Raw genomic sequence first — 21,603 nt, forward strand, 5'->3', positions numbered from 1 at the left:
AGAAGTGGGAAATGTGGGACTGGAGAAATCAAGGAGAACCCTGCCCCCAGCCCCTAACTAAAACCCCAGTTTGCATAATAAAGAATGCACTCAGACCTATTGCCATTTAGCAAATGTCCCTGGGGCTCCATGACCCCTCCAAGGAATGCCAATAGATAGGATTATCCCACTTAAAGATAACCTGTCAGAACTTTTGTTCTGTCAGGACCTTTGTTCCTGTACCCCCGGACCACCCTATGACCTGGCATGTAAATTTCAAGAGATAATTAACCACTGCACCCTGTATTTTCTATAAATCCTACGTCTTAACCCCAACTCATGCCCATTCTGATTTGGGTTGAACCCCGAATAGATGGCAGCTAATAAATTCTCCATTTAAAACTTTGTTAAACCTTTGTTCCTGTTCCCCCCACCCTGTGACCTGGTCTGTAGTAATTATCCAGGAGATAATTAACCACTGTACCCCCACATGTCCTACATAACCCACACCTTCACCTCAAAACGGGGCCATTTATTTGGGTAGCAGCCCCGATGGCTGGCGGCTACTAAATTCTCCATTTAAAACTTATACTCTGTGGCGTGTCTCACTCGCTTCTGGTACAACACTTCTACTTGTTTTAATTTCATATTTGTGGCTTTGCCACATGGATTGTATTATCTCCAGTGTGCATTCTCTGATGATTAACTAGACTGGAGCTCGTTCTAAAAGGTTTTCCACAGTGACTACATTCATAAGGTTTCTCTCCAGTGTGGATTCTCTGATGTTCTACAAGCCTTGAGCTGACTCTGAAGGCCTTTCCACACAGATTACATTCATAAGGTTTTTCTCCAGTGTGGATTCTCTGATGTCCAACAAAGTGGGAGCTGCATCTGAAAGCCTTTCCACACTGGTTACATTCATAAGGTTTCTCTCCAGTGTGGATTCTCTGATGTTCAACAAGATGGTAGCTGGATCTGAAAGCCTTTCCACACAGATTACATTCAAAAGGTTTCTCTCCAGTGTGAATTCTCTGATGTTGAACTAGACTGGAGCTGAATCTGAAAACCTTTCCACACAGATTACATTCATAAGGTTTCTCTCCAGTGTGGATTCTCTGATGTTTAATTAGAGGAGAGTTGCCTCTGAAAACCTTTCCACACTGACTGCATTCATAAGGTTTCTCTCCAGTGTGGATTCTCTGATGTTGAACTAGACTGGATCTGAGTCTGAAAGCCTTTCCACAAGGATTACATTCATAAGGTTTCTCTCCAGTGTGGATTCTCTGATGTACTTTAAGGTTGGCCTGCTTTATAAAAGCTTTACCACACTGATTACATTCATAGGGTTTCTCTCCAGTGTGGATTCTCTGATGTTGGGCAAGAGTGGACCTGTCTCTAAAAGCCTTTCCACATTGATTACATACATAAGGTTTCTCTCCAGTGTGGGTTTTCTGATGTTCAGCAAGACCAATCCTCCATGTGAAAGCCTTTCCACATTGATTACATTCATAAGGTTTCTCTCCAGTGTGGATTCTCTGATGTTGGGCAAGAGAATACCTGTCTCTAAAAGCCTTTCCACATTGATTACATACATAAGGTTTCTCTCCAGTGTGGGTTTTCTGATGTTCAGCAAGACCAATCCTCCATGTGAAAGCCTTTCCACATTGATTACATTCATAAGTTTTCTCTCCAGTGTGGATTCTCTGATGTTGGACAAGAGTATACCTATCTCTGAAAGCCTTTCCACACTGATTGCATTCATAAGGTTTCTCTCCAGTGTGGATTCTCTGATGTTGGACAAGAGTATACTTGTCTCTAAAAGACTTTCCACATCGATTACATTCATAAGGTTTCTCTCCAGTGTGGATTCTCTGATGTTGGACAGGAGTATACCTGTCTCTTTGCTCCAGAGTTTCTTCCATACAAAGGTTTAGGTCTGCAGGAGTCTTCTTCACTTGAAATCTGATCCCTCCTTTTGAAAGAAAGAAGCAATAAACATATTTGTGATGTGAAATCAAACCTGTGACTTAGAATGCAGTACTAGAAAGGTTGTTTCTACTCAGTCTTTCCTTTTCACTTTCATCATTTGCCCTTTAAATCCTTTCTTCAGATATTATGCCATTTAGGGCACACACACTAAATGTTCAAATTATTTCATAATACCTCATAATTGCAAGTGTAATGTAAGGTCCCTAGTAACAACATTCAATCTTTCTTTTTTCTGTTGCAGTATTTGAGGTCACATGAAAAATACCAGTACTGGGTTGTTTTGTTCTGTTTTGTTTGTATTTACCTAACACATAAAATATTTTGTTCTGGCCTATTAATATTTTTTTTGGCAAGTTAATCAGGGCCAAGGGACTTCTCCGGGGGCACCCAGCTAGTAAGTGTCAAGTGCCTCTACTTAGATTTGAACTCAGGTCTTCTTGATTCAAGGGGTACTCTATCAACTGCACCACCTTGCTACCCCCTCAGACTATTTATTTTGATAACAATTACATTTTTTTTAAAAAAAAGTTTGAGTCTAACTGCCCCTGTTCACCAAAACAAAAATAAAATCTTTGTAACAATGACTGCACATGTAGAGCCTATAGCAGATTGTTTACCATCTCAGGGAGGGGAGAGGGGAAGAAGTGAAAGAATTTGGAATTTTATATTTAAGCAAATGTTTAGAAATTGTTTTAGTACCTAATAGTGGAAAATAAAGTATTATATTAGAAAATAAAATCTGTTTCTACCAAAAAACCATCATCATAATAAACACAATGTTAAAATGCACAGCATTTCCAATGTCTGAAAATATGTGCTCATACACTAATTTGGATCTATCATCCTTTTGTGAGGGACTGCACAGAATCTTCACTATTAGTTGTCTTGAAGCCCCTTCCCATTTAGAATTTCACAAACCCCTTGGAGGTTTTAGCCAGTGGTCCAAAAGATTTCAACTGAAATACTTGTCCTTGGCACCTTAAGCAGTAAGCAATCACCCAACTTTGTGGCTAAGATATTTATCCTCTGGGACAACAAGCATGTGCATACTTCAACCATAATAGGACTTTTCTGCAGTGACTCAAAGTCATTATGGCCAGGCATATAATCCTTTTGAGGTTCATGCAGGGAGAACATCATGTTGTGAGAACAAATTGTTTCCAAATTCCCAGGGAGGTGGGACATTCATTTGCAAATGATCACAGGCATGCACAGACCCTCACTGGCTGGCTCCCACTATAGCAGGGTAGTTCTCTCATTCCTGGGTTACCTCACATCTCATCAAAGCTGTAATTAGCACATCAAAAAATTACTTGGTGCATGCAACTAGAAAATTAGATACACAGGCAATGGGGCAGAGAAATTTATCTTGCCCTACAAGAAAGAAAGGGAAAAGGGGATGGGAGGGGAGTGGGGTGACAGAAGGGAGGGCTGACTGGGGAACAGGGCAACCAGAATATATGCCATCTTGGAGTGGGGGGGAGGGTAGAAATGGGGAGAAAATTTGTAATTCAAACTGCAGCAGAGATAACAGGCTCTTTGGACCCATGATTGCTATGCATGCATAGTAGTGGCCACAATGAAACCATCCTGGACCCACCACAACCATTCTACAAAAACCAACCTTAAAGTGCCCCCTTGTTACAGTGTTAAGCTTGTTTTCTGATTTGAACCTTTATTATTCACCTTCCTGTCAGCTTCTCAAAGGAACTGGTTGGTAACACAGATTAGTCATTCTCTAGAGTTTCAAAGAAAGTATAGAAGGTTTTCCATTGGTAGGAAATAGAAAGTTATGACTGAAGATATTTTATCCTTACAAAGGAGGTTTTAAATGTAAACAGTGTTTGAAAAACATCTGTGCAATTGACCTTCAAGTACATTTATCATTTAATACACTACTTGTCAAGAACAATTAGAAAAATAAATATTTTAAAGAGTAACCACCAATCATTTTATGGACTGGTTAGAGATCTTAAAAAATGAATTTCCATCATTTGGGATTGCATTGCTGAGAAAAGTTAAGTCATTCAGAATTCTTCATCAAACAATATTGCTGTTGCTATGTACAATGTTTTCTGGTTCTGTTCACTTCACTATGCATCAGTTCATGTAAGTTTTTCCAGGTTTTTCTGATATCATCCTGCTTGTCATTTCTTATAGCACAAGAATATTGAATTACAATCATATGCCACAGCCTGTTTAGCCATTCCCCAATTGATGAGCACCCCCTCAATTTCTAATTCTTTTCCCCACAAAAGAGGTACTATATTTATTTTTGTGCAAATAGGTCCTTGTCCCAGCTCGTTTTTGTGTCTTTGGGACATACACCCCGGAATCGTATTGTTGGACCAAAGAGCATACAAAATTTTATAGCCCTTTGAGCAGAATTCCACATGATACACATGTGGCCTATGTTGAATTGCTTGACTTCTTAGGGAGGGTGGGTGGGAAGGGAAGAGGGGAGAGAATTTGGAACTCAAAGTTTTAAAAACAGATGTTCAAAAAACAAACAAAAATGTTTTTGCATGCAACTAGAAAATAAGATACACAGACAATGGGGTGTAGAAATTTATCTTGCCCTACAAGAAAGGGAGGGAAAAGAGGATGGGAGGGGAGTGGGATGACAGAGGGGAGCGCTGACTGGGGAACAGGGCAACCAGAATATACGCCACCTTGGAGTGGGGGGGAGGGTAGAAATGGGGAGAAAATTTGTAATTCAAACTCTTGTGAAAATCAATGCTGAAAACTAAATATGTTAAATAAATTAAAAAAAAAAAGAATGAAAAAAAAAAACCAAAATGAATCCTGCAACCCCATAATATACTATCCAACATCTGTTCTCCATTTCATGGTCAAATAGCTAGAGATGGCCATTTACAACTGGTGTAATAGAACTCCTTTCCTTTGCTTTCTTTGAAACTCTCTCAAGTCTGGCTCCCAACTTTATTGTTATAACGAAATTTATTTCTCCAAAATTAGCACAATCCTGAAATTGCTCAATTCTATGGCCGTTTCTTGATCCTCATTCTTCTTAACTTCTCTGTAGGCTCTGGCACTGTCAGTCACCCCTTTTTCTTGATACTCTCCTCTACAAGCATTAGGGACACTACTCTCTCCCGGTCCTCCTTTTACCTTCTGAAAAAGGAAACCCATTCTCTTTCCCCCAACCCTCCCATCAGCCTACAATCCTAATGTTATCTGAGGCATCCTCAATACTCCAGGCTCAGAGATGCAGTGTCAGGCACTCCTCATTGGCTCTCACACATTCACACTTTTGACCCCACATTCACTCCTGGGACTCCACTGGTGTGACATCTCTCCCATATACCCCTTCTCACCCAGCACTGTCACTGTCTTGGTTCAAGCCCCAATCACCTCACACTTGAGGTACTGCAGAGCCTGCCGGTTGTTCTGACTGCCTCATCTCCCCCCAGTACAGTCAGTCTTCCAGCTGTCAAGCTCATCTTCCCAAAGCTCTCACCTGACCAGGTCAGCACCCACTCAACAATCTACAAGGGTTGTCCAACAACAGGATCCAATGTAAAATCTTCCCTAAGGTTGCTAAAGCACTTCATCACCTGCCCCCTCCTACTCCTCCAGTGTTCTTTCACCCCATCTCCCCCCATATATGCTATAATCCAGTGGTATGGGCCTCCTTTCTGTTCTGTGAGCAGGAGCCTGGGTTTTTCTCACAACCCCTTTGGCTGAGAATGTTCATGCTGGCCTCCCTGAAGCCCCAGCCAGAGCCTACCTTCCACAATGGGCCTTTCCCAGGATTCCCCACTTCAGTGCCTTCCCTCTCTTGCCCAGCTCCAATTTAACCTCTCCACATTGGCTTTCTACAGTTTTTGGACTGTTCACCAGATGGTAAAATCCAGGAGGGCTGAGGATGCCCCTTGCACATCTTTATCACCTCAGTGATTAGCAAAGGGCCTGGCAAGCAGCAAGATCTTAATAAATGTTTGTGGGTTTGAAGAAGGTCGAAGAAAGAGCTCATATTGGAGAGCCTAAACACTTTTGGCACTTTCAGCAGACTTCATTCCACAAATTCCAAACAACACCTTCTTAGAAGATGATAGATTTATTCCTGGAAGGGAGCTGAAAGGCCAAGGAGTCTAACACTTTTGTTTTAGAGATGGGGATGGTTCAGTTACTGGCCAGGAAGCCCCTGGTAATAAAAATGGGAATAAAACAATTCCCAGGCAGGCCTTCCTGCCCCCCAACCTAGTACTTCCTTCACCACAACATGTACCATCCTCTCATAATCACAGCTCTCAAACACCTGCTTTCACCTCACTCACCTGGACAGAGGTTCCTCAGGCCTTCTTGCTCCAGCAGCCATGGTGCTTCCCTTTGCTCAAAATAGGAGATCACGACTTCTCTGGGAACTTGAAGCCCTGGGCATGGGGAATCAGTTAGGGATGAGCATGGAGAGAAACATGTAAATTAGTTCTCTTCAGGGAGGGAAAGGGGTGTGGATACAGAGCTGTTCCATTTTGAGGATCACTGCATTCTGGTCACACATAGGAGTCTGTACTGACCCATTAAGGTTTGTAATGCAAGTAACCCATAGTAGGATGTATTGTACACCCTGTCCTGAGAAACAGCCAAACCTTCTGCCCCCATCCTGTTATGTTCCATTCTGGCAGAAACTCCTCGACCCAACACTGGGTAAAAGGTTATTGTGTCAGATCAGCCTCAAGCCTAAGCCACAGGGACCTTGAGGAACTCAGCCTTAGCCCAGTCCCCCTACCTGGCTCCTCACTCCCTGACCCTTATATAAACCTTATGTACTGTTCACTCAGGGGTGTTTGCCTATTGGGGGAAGAGTCTCCTGCTGCAAAGTCAATGTAGTTCATCCGAATTCTACTGATCAGTCAGTCTATTATTCCTGGCATTCACAGGGGCATGCTAGCAAGGACCCCAGAGTGGTTCCCAGGAATCCTGAAGGAGGAGAAAATCATGGCAGCTGGTACTGCAATACACAGAGCCCTGGGCCCAGAGTCAGAAACACCTGAGTTTAAATACAGCCTCAGACAGTGAGTAGCTGTGTGCCCCTGGACAAGACACTTAACCTCTTTTTGCCTCAGTGTCCCAAGTGTAAAATGGGCCTGATAATATCTCCCACCCTGGAAGGTTATTATGAGGATGAAGTGACTTAACATTGTGAACAAAGCCCTTGTTCCAGCCCCTGGTAAACAGGTGAATGTAAATGTTTGTTCCCTTCCCTTCCTCTCCCCCCATCTGTGATGGAAGTTGAGGGAAACATGAAGGAAGATCAAGGACAAATCTGCTACACCTGCCACAAGTGAGAGCTAGGAGCTACCAATGTATGCTTGTTAAATAGAAGAATATTCCAAATATTAGGCCCATCCCAAAGAGGAATGGGCTGCAAGGAAAAGCTGCCTGGGCAGTTTTCAGAGATGTAGCAGAAAAGTTCATGTCCAGGTAGAGGTCAGACCAAATAACCCCTGAGATTACTTCCAGGTCTGAGATTCTTCCACAGTGATGGGAGCTTTGAGCTGAAGCTCAATAGAATCGGTAAGAGACAGCATCAGGAGCAACAAAGGGAACCCTCAGCTTCCTGTCACAAAATGCAAAGACTTTCTATAGGAAAACCAGGTACCAGGGGAGCCTGTCTCTTGGACACAGGAGACATACACTTTTCTCTATTAATTCATAGATGCTCCAAAGCCTCCAAAGATGAATGAAGACATTCCCTTTGATTGCAGTCGCAGAGTTACCACGGGATGTGTCCTTACCAAGGGATAGCAGGTTCTGGGCATTCTCCAGCATCACCTCCTTGTACAGCTCCTTCTGAGGATGGTCCAAGAGGCCCCACTCCTCCTGGGTGAAGTCCACAGCCACATCCTTAAAGGTCACTGTCTCCTAAATCATCACAATTCAGAGGACATACAGCTGAAAGACACTTCAGAGTTAAACATTCCAATCTTCATTAACTTACAGGAGGAAATTTCAGTCACCCCTTGAAACCACAGTCAGTAAGAACCCAATGGAATTTTGGGATGATCCATATTCAAATTTGAGAAAGTATCATAAGTTGTAATAAAGCTGAAAAATGTCTTATTATGGAATCTGTCTCACTGTGGAATCAGGGAGGAAGTGTGTGTTCTATCTGTGAGGCAGGTTCATCTATGGAGGAAGAAGAGAGAGGGTGATGTGAAATTTCTTCCTTATCAGAACTGATGTGATATAGTGTAAAGGAAAGACCATGAGAAGCTGGCAGGTACACTGCATTCTGGGCGAAAATACAAACATTTAATAATCACTGAAAAGAAAATAAAGATAAATAAAAGATCTAGTTTGCTTCCTGAATGGCTGAAATAAACTCTTCTCTACATGAAAACATGAAGAGCATTCTAGAAAGATAGTCATCTGAATCTGCACTGCACTGAGTGGTGTGAGAGGGTTCCCAGCAAGTGAAGGAGCCTTATCTGTTATTATACTGAGGGCTTGAGGTCACTCTGGCCATGTGTCATATCCAAAACAGCTTAGGCCTTTGCTTTAAGAATGCTTTCCTTTGTCTATAGCACATATTCCTTAATTACAAAATTAATTACTTAGTATAAGGGCAAGGTAGGTGGCAGGGTGGATAGAGTACCGGGCTGGGGATCAAGAGTCGTCATGTATATGAGTCCAAATATGGCCTCAGAAACTCACTAGCTGTGTGGCCCTGGGCAAGTCACTTTACCTTATTTACCTAACTTTCCTCACCTGTAAAATGAACTGGAGAAGGAATGACAAACTACTCCAGTATCTTTGAAAAAAAAAAAAAAAAAAAAAAAGAAAAAAGAAAAAACCCTAATGGGTTTGCTAAGTGTTGAATATGAAGGAAATGACTGAACAAAAACAATGAAGAAGGGGGGGGGCGGGGTTCCTTTATTGCTTAAAAAAAAAACACAATGTTTCATTAGCTTCGGTTTTCTTTGAGCTAATTCATCAGAAATGTTTCCTTCCTTATGAGAAATAAATGATCTAAACACTCCCCCACAACTCTAGAAACTTGGGTGAAGCCAGTGAACTTCAAAGTGTTTATTCCTTTTATATATATAATTTTTATTTTTTAAAACTGCTTACTATGCAAGTATGCCAAGGACAAAAATATATCAGATACCCAAAAAAGGTAGGCACACTGCACCACAAGCACATTCCTAGTTCCAAGCTTACACCTCCCAGGGCACATGGATAATTCAAAGCTGCTGCATAAATGCAAATTCTCTTCTCCTTCTCCAGAGTCCCCAGGACATTCCCTTGGGATACAGCTCTTGGTTGGGCTTCAGGGGTTGGAGTTCTGTGTGCTCCTGAAGATGCCATTTCTCAATGTATCTAGCTCTTGGCTCCCAATTCTACAGACAAAACAAAATGATCCTCCCTAAAGCCTTGAGGAACATGGGGAGGAAAAAGCCTCGATCCCATGGAGAACAAGTCGTTTTTTTTTCCTTAGAAAAAAAATCCCCCTTCTTTTGCTCTCAAGCCCACCCTCATTGAAAATGAACTGAAAAACCAAATTCTGTTTTCAACATGTATAATCATGTGGACCCCAATTTCACATTGCCCACATCCAAAAGTTTTATTCTGGACTGAGTCACCTCTATCAGAAGGGGAGGCAGGTGGCATGTTAGATTAGTCCTCTGGAATAGTGGCAGATCACATCACGATTCCCAGGTCTTTCAAGGTCAGCTTTACAGCACTGTCTCCAGATAAACTGTGTTCCTCGTTCTATTCCCTTTGCTATGCAGCAGTTAGTACACCTCTTCCCAGACTTCTCTAAAACCAGCCTTTCATCACTTCTTAAAACTAACATTCCTCCCTCACATTTCTGTATCATCGCTGACTTCACTGTTTACTTAAAGCCAGTCTCTGTGCCCTCCTGGAGGAGTGTCTGGGCTGAGCTTGTGTTCTCCTGGGTCTTCCTGTGCTCTCCTGGTGTCAAGGACAGCTCAGCCTGGGGACCTGCAAGCTTTCAGTGCTCCTCAAGTGGTCTGATCTGTGGCAAAGTTGATGGAGATTTCCCTTGCCCACAATGGGATCCTAGTTCTGCAATCTCCTGATCTGGTTTTCAGCCTTCTTCGCAACAGCAAATCTACTGAATTTGGACACTATCAGCCAGCTGGCCAGCTCTGCAGGTCCCATGTTAGACTACGATTCCTGCCCAGGTGATTCTTGTGCATGCTTCAGGCTGGGCTAGCACCTGGGTGAACCCCTGCTGCCATCCTGGGATCTGAGCCAGACCAACAATAGATTCTGAACCTGTTATTCCCCTAGGTATTCCATTTAGAGTCTCCAACTGCTGCTGGCCCTCAAAGGTTACCTGGAGGCCCAGGTTCTCACCTATCCAATCCAGGCCACCAAGATGTCTGCTCCTCACATTCTCTCTCCACCACATCCCATCTGTTGTCCATCTCTGCTGATTTCACCTTTGCAACATCTCTCATAAATGACCACTTCTCCCCCACCTAAGAAGGCCCCCACCCAGGTTCAAACCTTCAACACTTCACACCTAGGCTATTACTATAGCCTGCTGGTGGGTCTACCAGCCTCAAGTTTCTCCCCACTCCAATGTGTCCTCTGTTCAGCCACTAAAGGGAGGCTCTGACTATGTCACCATCCTGCCCCTCCACTCAATAACCCCCAGTACAAAATACAAATACAAAAGTCACGCAAAGCCCATTAAGACTTAGTCCCTCCTCCCTATATGTATTCTTCCATCCAGTGACCCTGGCCTCCTGGCTGTTCCCTCAACAAGACCCTCCATCTCTCAGCTCCACACACTTTCAGTGGCCACACCCATTTTACTGGACAGCCCCACTGTCACACTCTTCCTCCTCATCTCTACCTCCTGCGTCCCCTAATGTTACTTTTGTTGTTCACTCATGTCCACCTCTTCATGATTTTGGAGTTTTCTTCGCAAAGATACTACATGGTTGGCCATTGCCTTCTCCAGCTCATTTGACAGAAGAGGAAACTGAGGCAGACAGGGTCAAGTGAGTTGCCCAGGGTCACACAGCTTGTAAGAGTCTGAGGCCTCATTTGAACTCAGGTTTCCTGACTCCAGGCCTGCCAGTCCATCCACTGCACCACCTAGCTGCCCTACTGACTGCACTGGCTGCCTCAGGTCCCTACTTCAGTCTCATCAATGGAAGCTTCTCCCAACCCCTCTCAATTCTAGTGCTTTCTCTCTTTTAATTAGTTCCTATTTGGCACAGTTCCCCAATAGGCTGTGAGGGCCTTAAGTAACTGTATTGTCACTTGCCTCTCTGTGTGTCCCAAGCACTTAATGAATGTTTCTTGATCAAATATCTTAGTGCCAGATTTCTTCCAGGAGCTTTTCATCTTCCTCCTCCGCCAAGAGCACTGGTCCAGGGGTCAGGAAGACTGACCTTGGGGATGACCTAGGCTCACATCAAGCCTCAGACACTCACAGCTATGGGATGCTGGGCAAATCCCTTAACATCTGGGTCAGTTTTCTCCACTTATGTAAAGTGAGGATAATGTCTCTGGGCATGGCAGGGTCAAGATGGCACAGTGAGGAAGAAATACAGTAAACTCCTCTCCACAAAGAGCTAACAGATCTGGACAATGTACCGGACCAAATCTTGATGGGGAAAACCAGAAAAACCTGGGAGTCCTTGGTCCAGGTTGGCACAGTGGGGAAAACGGGAGGTCCCTGGACCCTTATCCCAAACCTAGTGAGGAAGACACCGCACTGCATTCCTACAATGAAATCCTGAGTAACAGGGCAAAAAGATTCAAACCCATGTCAGGAAACTAGAAGAGGATGGCTACCACTGGCAGCTTTCTCACCCTTTATCATGCCCAGCTTACATAACCAGGGTCTAGGGAATGTATGCCAAGCAGTGGGTGGAGTGACCCTGGGGAATGAAGGAAGGAAGGAAGAGCAGGAACCAGCAGAAGCACGGGTGTGGCCCAGGCCTGGGATGACAAGCAGGGTCTGCCTTCCAATATCCAGCCCAGCCTACAGTGGAATAACAAGGCCTGAAACCCAAAATAAAGAGAAACTTACAATCCTGACTCCCTGAGCCTGGCAGCAGTCCACTCTTGCAGAGACTCAAACCCAGGCCAGAAACTTGGAGAGCTCAGAGCAGGAGGGCAACAATCTGACTTTGTTCTGGATCACACAACTTTGCGAACACTGAGAACTCATAGGCCTCTATCCTGCCCCTGACTTCCTGGAATAAGACAACTGTCAGGACCCCAAGGAAGCAGCCACAAGAGCAGCCCAGACATTCCCTCCAAGGTGATGCACAGGAAGTAGGCTGAAAGAATGACCCAACAAAAGAAGAACCTCACCATAATGAACGCTTTTGGTGACAGACGAACTGGAGACACAGATGCAGAAGAGTGACTCACATCTGTAAGCACTGCCTCAGAAAAACACAGCTTGATCACAAACTCAACCAGAATTTCTGGAAGCATTGAAGCAAGAGTGAAACATGTTTATAAGTAGAATGAGAGAGTTGGAGGGGAAATAAATGGAAAAGAAATGAGTGGTGAGGAAGAAAGTATCAAGGAGTTAACAGATTGGTACAAGTGGTACCAAACCTTGGCTAAGCAATAACCTCTCTAAAACTTTGAATACAATAAACAGAAGCCACAAGGCAATAGCAAATATTAAAAAACAAGTTTAAAATGTTGAAAAATAAACAGAAGAAAATGGCTCACAGGAAATAACTCAGAGTAAAAGTCAACTCACATAGAAAAGAAGGGAAAATTTAGATAACTTTGGACTATCTGAATACCATTAAACAAAGGAGCCTAGGCATGAGATTTCAAGAAATCCTAAAACTGCCCAGGTGTCTTACAACCAGAGGAGAAAGTCAAAATAACCCACAGCTCACTTCTTGAAAGAAAGCTCTCCATGAAAACTCCCAGCAACACCATTGCCAAAAACACAGAGCTAACAGGTAACACGAAAAATGCAGCAAGCAGTCAGAAAAACAAGACAAAATAAAAGAATTCAAGTACCAAGCAGCCGCAGGATCACACACACTTTGTCAATAACCATTATTAAAGAGCACAGAGCTTGGAATAGCATATGCTAGAAGGTAAAGGATGTGGCCTTATAGCCAAGACTGATTTACCCAACAAAACTGAGTATAATGAAATAGGGGGAAATGAACCTTAAGGAAAGGACTTCCAAGCATTCTTCCTGAAGAGACCATAACTGCAGAGAGCTTTTGAAGTTCAAACACATCTGAAGACAAAGGTAAACTAGTCTAGGGGAATAAAAAAAATAAAGGATAAACTACTTTTATTCAAATATGGGGAGGTGATATGTGTCCTCTCTGATCTCTCTCAGGGCTCATAGAGGGAATCAAATTAGAGAAGACCTGGGAGGGGTTCTGTTATGTCTTGATCTGAAGGGAAAGATGGAAAGAGAAGAAGAGGAATGCACTGAGGTAGGTGAGTGGAAAGGAGGTTTAGGAAACATTATCTCACCTAATGATGGGGTACAAGTAGCTATCTATAGCAACAGGAAGGCGGGGACACGGTGGAAACACGTGATGCCTGAACGTTAGTCCTCCAGTCAAAGGAAGGAAGAGCACACACAACACAGAGTTCTGTACAGAAAGACATGTTACTCACTAGTGAAAAGGAAGGAAGGGAAAGAAAGGAGAGGGGGAAGTAGAAGGATAGACTATGGGAGGGCTTAGGCCTAAACAAAACACATTCCATTTTTATAATTTTTATATTTCTTTTCAAGGTGAAAAAGAAAGAGAATCTGAGGGATTATACATAAATGGGGTATGGATGAATAAGGAAGTTTAACAAATGTACTGGGATACTATTGCATGGACCAGGAAGTAACACAGTGACCAACCAAGACTTCAGAGGGCCAATGAGGAAGAAACAGGCTGCCTACAACCTAGAAAGGAAGGACTCAGGAGGGAGAGAAGGAGAAATATGTTTTAGGGGATTGGTGCCATGGTATTGTTTTTCAGATTGAGTATGAATTGAGTGTAATGGGTTTTGCCTACATTGCCTTACCAGTGTGGGGGAGGGAGCAGGTGGGAAGATAATTAGGCAGACCTTGACTGATACCAACGCACGTATTCATGCGTGTACATACACATTGGAAGTCTGGAAGGCAATGATCCATCGATTCCTGAGGGGTCATGAGGACATGTTGCTTACCTCTTGACAGAGTTGATACTCAAAGTACCAGCTGATATAATGTTCTTCAGCTACAACCAAATTTTGTTTACCTTCACTACAGACATTCCTGCAATAGGGGCTGGTTTTTCATGCTTTCTTAATGGGGGGAGGAGGGGTGCGCGGCACAAAGGGAAGGGAGAAATGGCTACTTTCTCAAGTAAAAAAAATTGAATTTAAAAATGAGGTAAAAAATTTTCTCCAATATTCTCCAGACTCCATAAGGTTGGTTGTAAGGGTCAGTGAGGTATTGGTAAGGTGGTGACCTCAGTGCCTGGCACTTAGTAGGTGGTTGATCATGAATGCTGGTTTTTCTTCCATCAGCCACTCTTGAAATCAGACTGACCACTCACTCACCTGATGCCTGTCAAAGGCTGCACCCTCCCCATAAGTGAAGGGGCCACTACCTCCTGGAATTCTGTCCTTCCTTTGTCACATGGTTAGGCCAGTTTATGGGGTTTTTTTTCACCCAGAAAGGTGACAAAACCATCCTGAGGACCTGACTTCCATAGTGGGCAAAGGCTCCATGTGTCTCCCTTCAAGCAGTATTCTAAGGGACTCTGGACAAATTAGTGCAGCTACCTGGGAATCTAAAGGCATAAAAGTCCATCCTTGTGAAAGCAGGGTTCTTCAGATAAGACAGATTTCCCCAAATGGCACACTGCCACAGCTGGCTCTACCCACCACATGGAGGTGAGGTGAGCCTTGTCTACTCAAGCTAAAGAACTCTCTTATCCATACTGAATGCCCTTTTATGCTATACTTATATAAAGCTCCTTTTGCTTGTGAAATGACCTAGGGGTATCTGCTTTTTGCTTAACATCTAAACAGTATTGGCTCCAGTCACTTCCATCCATTAGTCCCTTCCCAGGTCAATCTACGACCTGCTCCAGCCTATGGGAGACTCAGATTTTCCAAGAAGCAGTCTGAGATACCTTGACACACTAACTTGACTCTGTCCATTCTCCCTTTTCTCCTTGCTGCCCTCATGGTCTCTGCCAGGGCATGAGACACTCTGCCAGGGAAGACCAAATTATCCCCCCAGGAAGCCAATCTGTACAGAAATATGGTATGTGGTGAAGCTGGTCCTGGTGCCCAGAACCAACAGAGGCAAGGGTGAGAATCCCAGGAGCCTCTTTTAAACAGTGGAGAAGCTGTCCATCACTCAATCACTGTGCCAGGGTAAGTCTTAGAAACCTAGGAGCAGCAGGATGGTTCCAGAGCAGTCTGTACAAGAAACCTTGGGCTTCTCTTTCCAGGGTCTTTCTAAATGCTCATTGACTTGACCTGAGAACTGGTGAAGGGGAGGGCTGCAGAGGGACCTGGGAAGGCTTGTGTGACCTGAGGCAGGAGGACATGAACAGCACCAGGAGCACAGTTTGTGCTTTGTTGGCAACACAGCAGTGGACAAGAGCTGGGGGAGCCTTCAGGGCTCTGCTCCAGGTGTGCCCAGGCAAGACTCAGGGTGAAGGATTTCCTGGGTCTTCAGTCACTAGAAGGGAGAGCTTGGCCACAAGAAAGAGAGAGGAGGGGCAGGAGCTGTGTAGGGGGAGGGGGTGCTGGCAGGCATTAAGAGAGCAAAGACAGGATCCCTGGGTGATAGACACTAAGGAATGAAGGGGTCACCCTTGTCAGTCAGCTGCAATGAAAGAGAAGTTAAAACCAAATGGGGAGTGGTAGGTTGAGTAGTAGATAGAGCACTGGCCACAGAGTCCCCAGGACTTAAGTCAAATCTGACTTCAGGGATTTGAGACTTACTAGCTCTGTGACCCTGGATAAGTCAATTAACCCTAATTGCCTCACAAAGAGAACCAGGGAGGGCAGCATGGGGGGGTGGGGTGCAGGGCAGTGCTCCAGACACCAGGATGCTAAGGAATCAGCTGAAAACGGGAGCAGGGCAGTGTTGTTACTACTGTAATTATTTTCATGACAATTCTTATAAAGAAACGACCCATAAGGCAGGTATTGCCAGCTTCATGGACCATCCTCTAGGAGGTTTATGGAAATGGCTGGATTGCTAATGTTGGTCAAGCTTGTGGATGGACTGCACTCACCTGGGCTGGGCTTCGGCTGCTCCCAGGGGCCATTCCCTCTGAATCCAGGCTCCCTGTGTAGATGGCAAAGGAACCAAAGTGACTCCATTTTGTAAAGTTCCTCCTTCTTATCCCTGGTCCTTGTCTACCACAGGGACCTGCTCCCCCACCCTCTATGGCCCACAGCTAAAGCTCTTCCTCACAGATGTCCCCACTAATCATGGAATGTCCCAATTCTAAGCCTTCCTGATAACCAGGAGACAGCCTGGAGCCAACTGGAAAATTCTTTCCCTTCTTTAGCCCATCAGCCCCACCTGTAACCTTCATCCCAGGCTGACTGCCTTGGTGCTCATACTCTGGGGGATTCCTATTTTTTGTGCCTCATAATAAATCTAATTTCCCTCCGGCTTTGGTGACTAGATTTGACCCCGTACCTGCTTGGGCCAAGGGGTCCTCTGCAGACTGAGCTGGGGAGGAAGAAGGATCCCACACAGGGAGAGCTCTTTCCTCTCTCCTCTTAGGGGAAACTAAAGGGATTTGGAGGTACAGATACCCTGGGAATAGAAAGATCCAGGGCCTGCCCTCAGGGGAATGACTCCAACTGGTAGAGGGAGGGAAGAAGCAGGCTTGGAAATGAGGTGGGTCTGAACAGGAAGATTACTTCCCTCCCTCTGTCCTCCTGCTACAGAGCCCCAGGAGGCAGAGGGGGTACCTTGGGATCCCAGATGGGATGAGACCAGTCAGAAACTCAGTGGCTCCTCTCAGAGCTCTTTAGGGAGAGCTCCGCAATGCAGCTGCCAGGGAAGGATCAGGGAAGTCAGAGATTGGGAGAGAAAACCCAGTGTGGGATTCAGCCCCCTGCATGGGACCTGAGAGTTCTGAAAGGAGCGGGGGCAGGGTTGAGTCTGGGAGGCAAAACAGTGTAACACAGATCATGGCAGGGAGGTCAGGGTCTCGAGAGGGACAAATGGGTTTCGGGTGGACACGGTCTGGCAAAGCCAGCAGACTGTGCTCTGAAGTGTGCCTGGGAGCCAGGGAGGACTCCCGGGACCTCCAGTAAAGCTTAGGATCAGAATCGCGAAAGGGAAAGTGGAGACAGCGAGCCACGTGGCCGGGACATGAGACGGAAACAGCCCAGCACCTGGGGTGACAGAAAAGGGGCCCGGAAAGAGCTTTGGCTCCTGCTTACAAGGCGGGTCCTCGGGACAGGCACAACTCCTGGTTCCTTCGAGGGTGCTGGCTGTGAAGGTGGGAGCTGGGGCAGGGAGACAGGACGCCTGGGTCCGGATGGGAAGGCTGAAAGCAGCACTTCTGGGTCCCTAAGGGCAAAGTCTGAAGGTTGGGAAAGTGTGACCCAATGAGAAATCTGGGGAGGGGGACCCCGGACATTGGGAAGTGATTGGGGGTCTGGAAGAGCTGGAGCGGGCAGCTCCTCCAATGGTCTGGGCAGGGAGGCAGGTGTGCTCCTGGCGGACCTAGAGGACATTCACCGTGAGGTCAAAGAACAGCATGAGACCCAGTGGCACCGGCAGCCAGAAGAAGGCAGGACCTGCGTGGGGCCCGGTTCCGACCTACCTGAGACCTGCACCCGCAGAGCTGGCTACCAGAAGGCAGAGAATGCAGAGGAAAAGTTTCCTGTTTCCTGCTTCCGCCAGTCCACTCAGGGAGGGGCCTCCTCCGCCCAATAGCCCCACCCTTCCCATCCCCCAAGGCCCCCAGGATGAGTCCTTTTATCCAATCAAACCAAGAGCCACCCCCTGCCTCTCTTCCCCAAGCCCTGCCCCTCTTCCTCAAGCCCTGCCCGCTATCACAGGGAATGCCTCAGACCACAGGGAATGCTTCAGACCACAGGGAATGCCTTGCCTGCTGGCATGATCTCCCCTACACTCCTCCCGGGTCTCCAAATCCATCTCAGGGCCTTATTCCCCCTGGGCACCACTCACAGGGCTGGAGAGCTCTGAGAGTTCCCCTCACCAGCTCTCCACCGCCTCCCCCACTTCCTCCCTCCCTCCCCCTGCTCTGGGACTCAGACCCTCCCCCTTGGGAGCAGAAAGGCTGCCAAGAGAAACGTGGGCACCAGACTAAAGGAAAGTGGCAGGGATCTACTTCGAGATGCTGGCAGCAAACGGCCCTTGGGAAACTGCGATTCTACTGACCGTTTGCAACTGTAAATCCTGATAGGATTGGACTGAGCTCCCCTCAATCTAAATTAGACTGTGGGCTCCTTGAAAATCAGCTGTGTTCTCCCACAGCAAGAACGGGGATGTTTGACCCTCTACAGGGAGATCAGACCATAAAGCAAAATACATTTCCAATTTAGCATTAAGGGGATATCTTTAGGAACTGTAAGAAGAATTAAATGTCAGTGGATTAGAATTACTCTCAATGGGTGGATGGATAAAATGATTTGTCCATTTAAGATAATTCAGGAACTAAATTGATGTCATTGGACCGGCAATTTTGTTTCATGTTTAAATAGGTAACATTGTTTATGTTATGATCATGCTTTGATTTTTTATTGGGATCTGTGGGAAACCATTGTATAAAACATGCAGTTTATTTAAAAAATTAAAATGGTGCAATTGTATCCTTAGAAAATTAATTCCTTGGTCATAATTCTTCTCCACAACTTGACTAGTGTATAAATTAATTCAATGCGAAGTTATACATGGTAGTTATGTTATACCAGAAGCGAGTGAGACACACGACAAGAGTTTAAGTTTTAAATGGAGAAGTTTATTGGCCGGCCACCGTTCGGGGAAATAGAGTCTCCCAAATCAAAACGGCCACGATGCCAGTGAAGAAGCAGTATTTATACAAAAATCTAAGTACAGATGTTAGTTATCTCTTGAAACTCACATGTTATTTTTAGCAGGCTCAATAAGCCTTTGTTAACTTTACAGAAAGAAAGGAACCCCCTAAATAGATTGTAAATACAATATATCAGATAGCTGACTTAAGGGTTGACTGAATTACAACCCAGTATCTCTTCGTCCAATCTGCCATACATCCCACGGGAGCATGAGATAAGAGCTAGGAGCAATCACATAAGAAAAGGAATATCCGGGGCTGAGGCTTTCATCCTTCAAGGCCATAGGCAGACCGGGACAAATAGTCCAGCTGGGTTTTGTTGAGACAAGAGATAAAGTTGTAATTCAGTCAACTTAGTTAGGTAAAGGAAGATCGTTAGGCTTTCCTGGTAACTAGCTTACATTCCATGGGAATATCTCAGGGGCCTTGGGAACTCGCCAAAGGCAGGAACTCAGCCTGTTCTTTTATAGCACTCTGGAGTTTGCGATTAGGGGCTGGGGGCAGGGATTTTAGCAATAGCTGGCTACTCAGGTATCACAGTTATATGAGATTCCATGCCGTCTTGGGGAGGGAAAGGGGAGGGAGGGGAGAAAATCTGGAACTCAAAATTATGGTAAACTAAAAATAAATTTAAAAAAATTAATTCCTCTTTTGATCTGGATGCTGTGAAATTATTGGAGTCTTCTTGTACAAAATGACTAATATGGAATGCTATGCATAATTTCTCATGTAAAACTTACGTTTGATTGTTGCATATCAGAGAGGGAGAAGAGGAAGGAAGGAAGCAGGGATAGAATTTGGAACTCAAAATTTTGAATCAAAATGTTTTTAAAAGAAAAATTAGAATTGGGCAAGTGGAAACTAATGATTCTAGGAGATATCAAGTAAGAAAAAAACAAAATCAAAAGAATAGAGAAAAGGCATATGGAAAAATGCTCTGGATCGCTGCTGATTAGAGAAATGCAAATCAAAACAACTCTTAGATACCACATCTCTCCTGTCAGATTGGCTAAAATAACAAATCAGGAGAATGATAAATGCTGGAAAGGATGTGGGGAAATTGGAACATTGTTGCATTGCTGGTGGAGTTGTGAGCTGATCCAGCCATTTTGGAGGGCGGTGTGGAACTATGCCCAAAGGGCTATAGAAATGTTCATACCCTTTGACCCAGCAATACCACTTCTAGGGTTGTATCCCAAAGAAATCACGCAAGCGGGAAAAGGACCCATATGTACAAGAATATTTATAGCAGCTCTCTTTGTGGTAGCCAAGAATTGGAAAGCAAAGGAATGCCCATCAATTGGGGAACGGCTGAACAAACTGTGGTATATGAAGGTGATGGAATACTATTGTGCCATAAGAAATGGGGATGATGCAGACTTCATAACAACCTGGAAAAACCTACACGACATAATGCTGAGTGAGCAGAGCAGAGCCAGGAGAATGTTGTGCACAGCCACAGATATGTGGATTCCGTGAGGACCAACCCTGACATACTGCGTTTTTCTCAGCAACCTAAGGGGCAAGGACAACTCCAGGGGACTCACGATGGAGAATGCTATCTTCATCGAGACAAAGAACTGCGAAGTTTGAATACAGACTGAGGCACACTACATGCTCGCCTTTTCTGCTTCTCTTTTGTTTTTGTTTTTGGGTTTGTTTTTTTTTTGGTTCTGTTTCTTCTTTCTCATGATTCATTCCATTGGTCAAAATTCTTCTCCATGACTTGACTAGTGCATAAACTAATTCAATGCAAAGTCATTCATGACAGCTATATGAGACTCCATGCCGTCTTGGGGAGGGGAGAAAATCTGGAACTCAAAACTATGGAGAACCGTGTGTGGTAAAGCAAAAATAAATAAATAAATTTATAAAAAAAAAGAAAAAGAAAAAGAAATGAAAAAAAAAGAATAGAGAAAAAGAAGCAAATGTGAAATTTCTCATTTTAAAAGAACAACAGACCTGGAAAAGAGATGGAGGAGACATAAGTTAAGAATTATTGGACTCCTTGAAAGCCAGGATCCCAAAAGAGCCAGGACATCATCTTTCAAGAAATTATCAAGGAAAACTCCCCTGATATCTAGAACCAGAGGGCCAAATAGAAAGGGAAAGAATCCACCAACCACCACCTAAAAGACATCCCAAAATGCAAACTCCCAGGAACATCATAGCCAGCCAAATTCCATAACTCCCAGTTTGAGGAAAAATTACTGCAAACAGTCAGAAAGAAATAATTCAGATATTGTGGAGCCATTGGAAGGTTTACATGGGATTTAGCAGCTTCTCCATTAAAGACCCAGGAGGATTTGGAATATGATTATCCAGAAGGCAAAGGAAGTAGGATTATAACCAAGAATCACCTCCCCAACAAAATTGGGTGTAAGTCTTCAGGGGGAAAATGAATGTTTAATGAAATAGAAGACTATCAAGCATTCCTGATGAAAACACCAGAGACAGATAAAAAAATTTGATCTTCAATACAAGACTCAAGAGAAACATAAAAAAGTAATAAAGAAACAGGAAAGAGAGAAGATAAGACATTTCATAAGGTTAAATTGTTTGTATTCCTATATGGTAAGATGATATTTGTAACTCT

The 21,603-nt window shown here is 44.5% G+C and overlaps 1 protein-coding gene across 1 annotated transcript; it reads right to left on the reverse strand.

Moving 5' to 3' along the window:
• Positions 1 to 468: 468 nt before the first annotated feature.
• LOC118835696 (zinc finger protein 546-like) lies at positions 469 to 17,851 on the reverse strand. The gene is made up of 5 exons (XM_036742938.1): positions 17,772 to 17,851; positions 16,218 to 16,270; positions 7,731 to 7,857; positions 6,270 to 6,365; positions 469 to 1,951 (listed from the first exon to the last, which is right to left on the reverse strand). Exons 2-5 carry the CDS (start codon positions 16,248 to 16,250, stop codon positions 624 to 626), a joined length of 1,584 nt encoding a protein of 527 aa, XP_036598833.1. The 5' UTR covers positions 16,251 to 16,270; positions 17,772 to 17,851; the 3' UTR covers positions 469 to 623.
• Positions 17,852 to 21,603: the final 3,752 nt, after the last annotated feature.

This window comes from Trichosurus vulpecula, chromosome 2 (assembly GCF_011100635.1).
Source record: "Trichosurus vulpecula isolate mTriVul1 chromosome 2, mTriVul1.pri, whole genome shotgun sequence".
NCBI lineage: Eukaryota > Metazoa > Chordata > Mammalia > Diprotodontia > Phalangeridae > Trichosurus > Trichosurus vulpecula.

What these genes read in the sequence shown, in the direction of transcription:
- LOC118835696 (XM_036742938.1), bottom strand. Translation starts at nt 16,250, where the DNA reads ATGGCCCCTGGGAGCAGCCGAAGCCCAGCCCAG. An exon ending in CCAGAACCTGCTATCCCTTG is followed by an intron (nt 6,366 to 7,730) that starts GTAAGGACACAT and finishes CCCCATGCCCAG; the next exon opens with GGCTTCAAGTTCCCAGAGAA. An exon ending in CCTGAGGAACCTCTGTCCAG is followed by an intron (nt 1,952 to 6,269) that starts GTGAGTGAGGTG and finishes TTCTTTCAAAAG; the next exon opens with GAGGGATCAGATTTCAAGTG.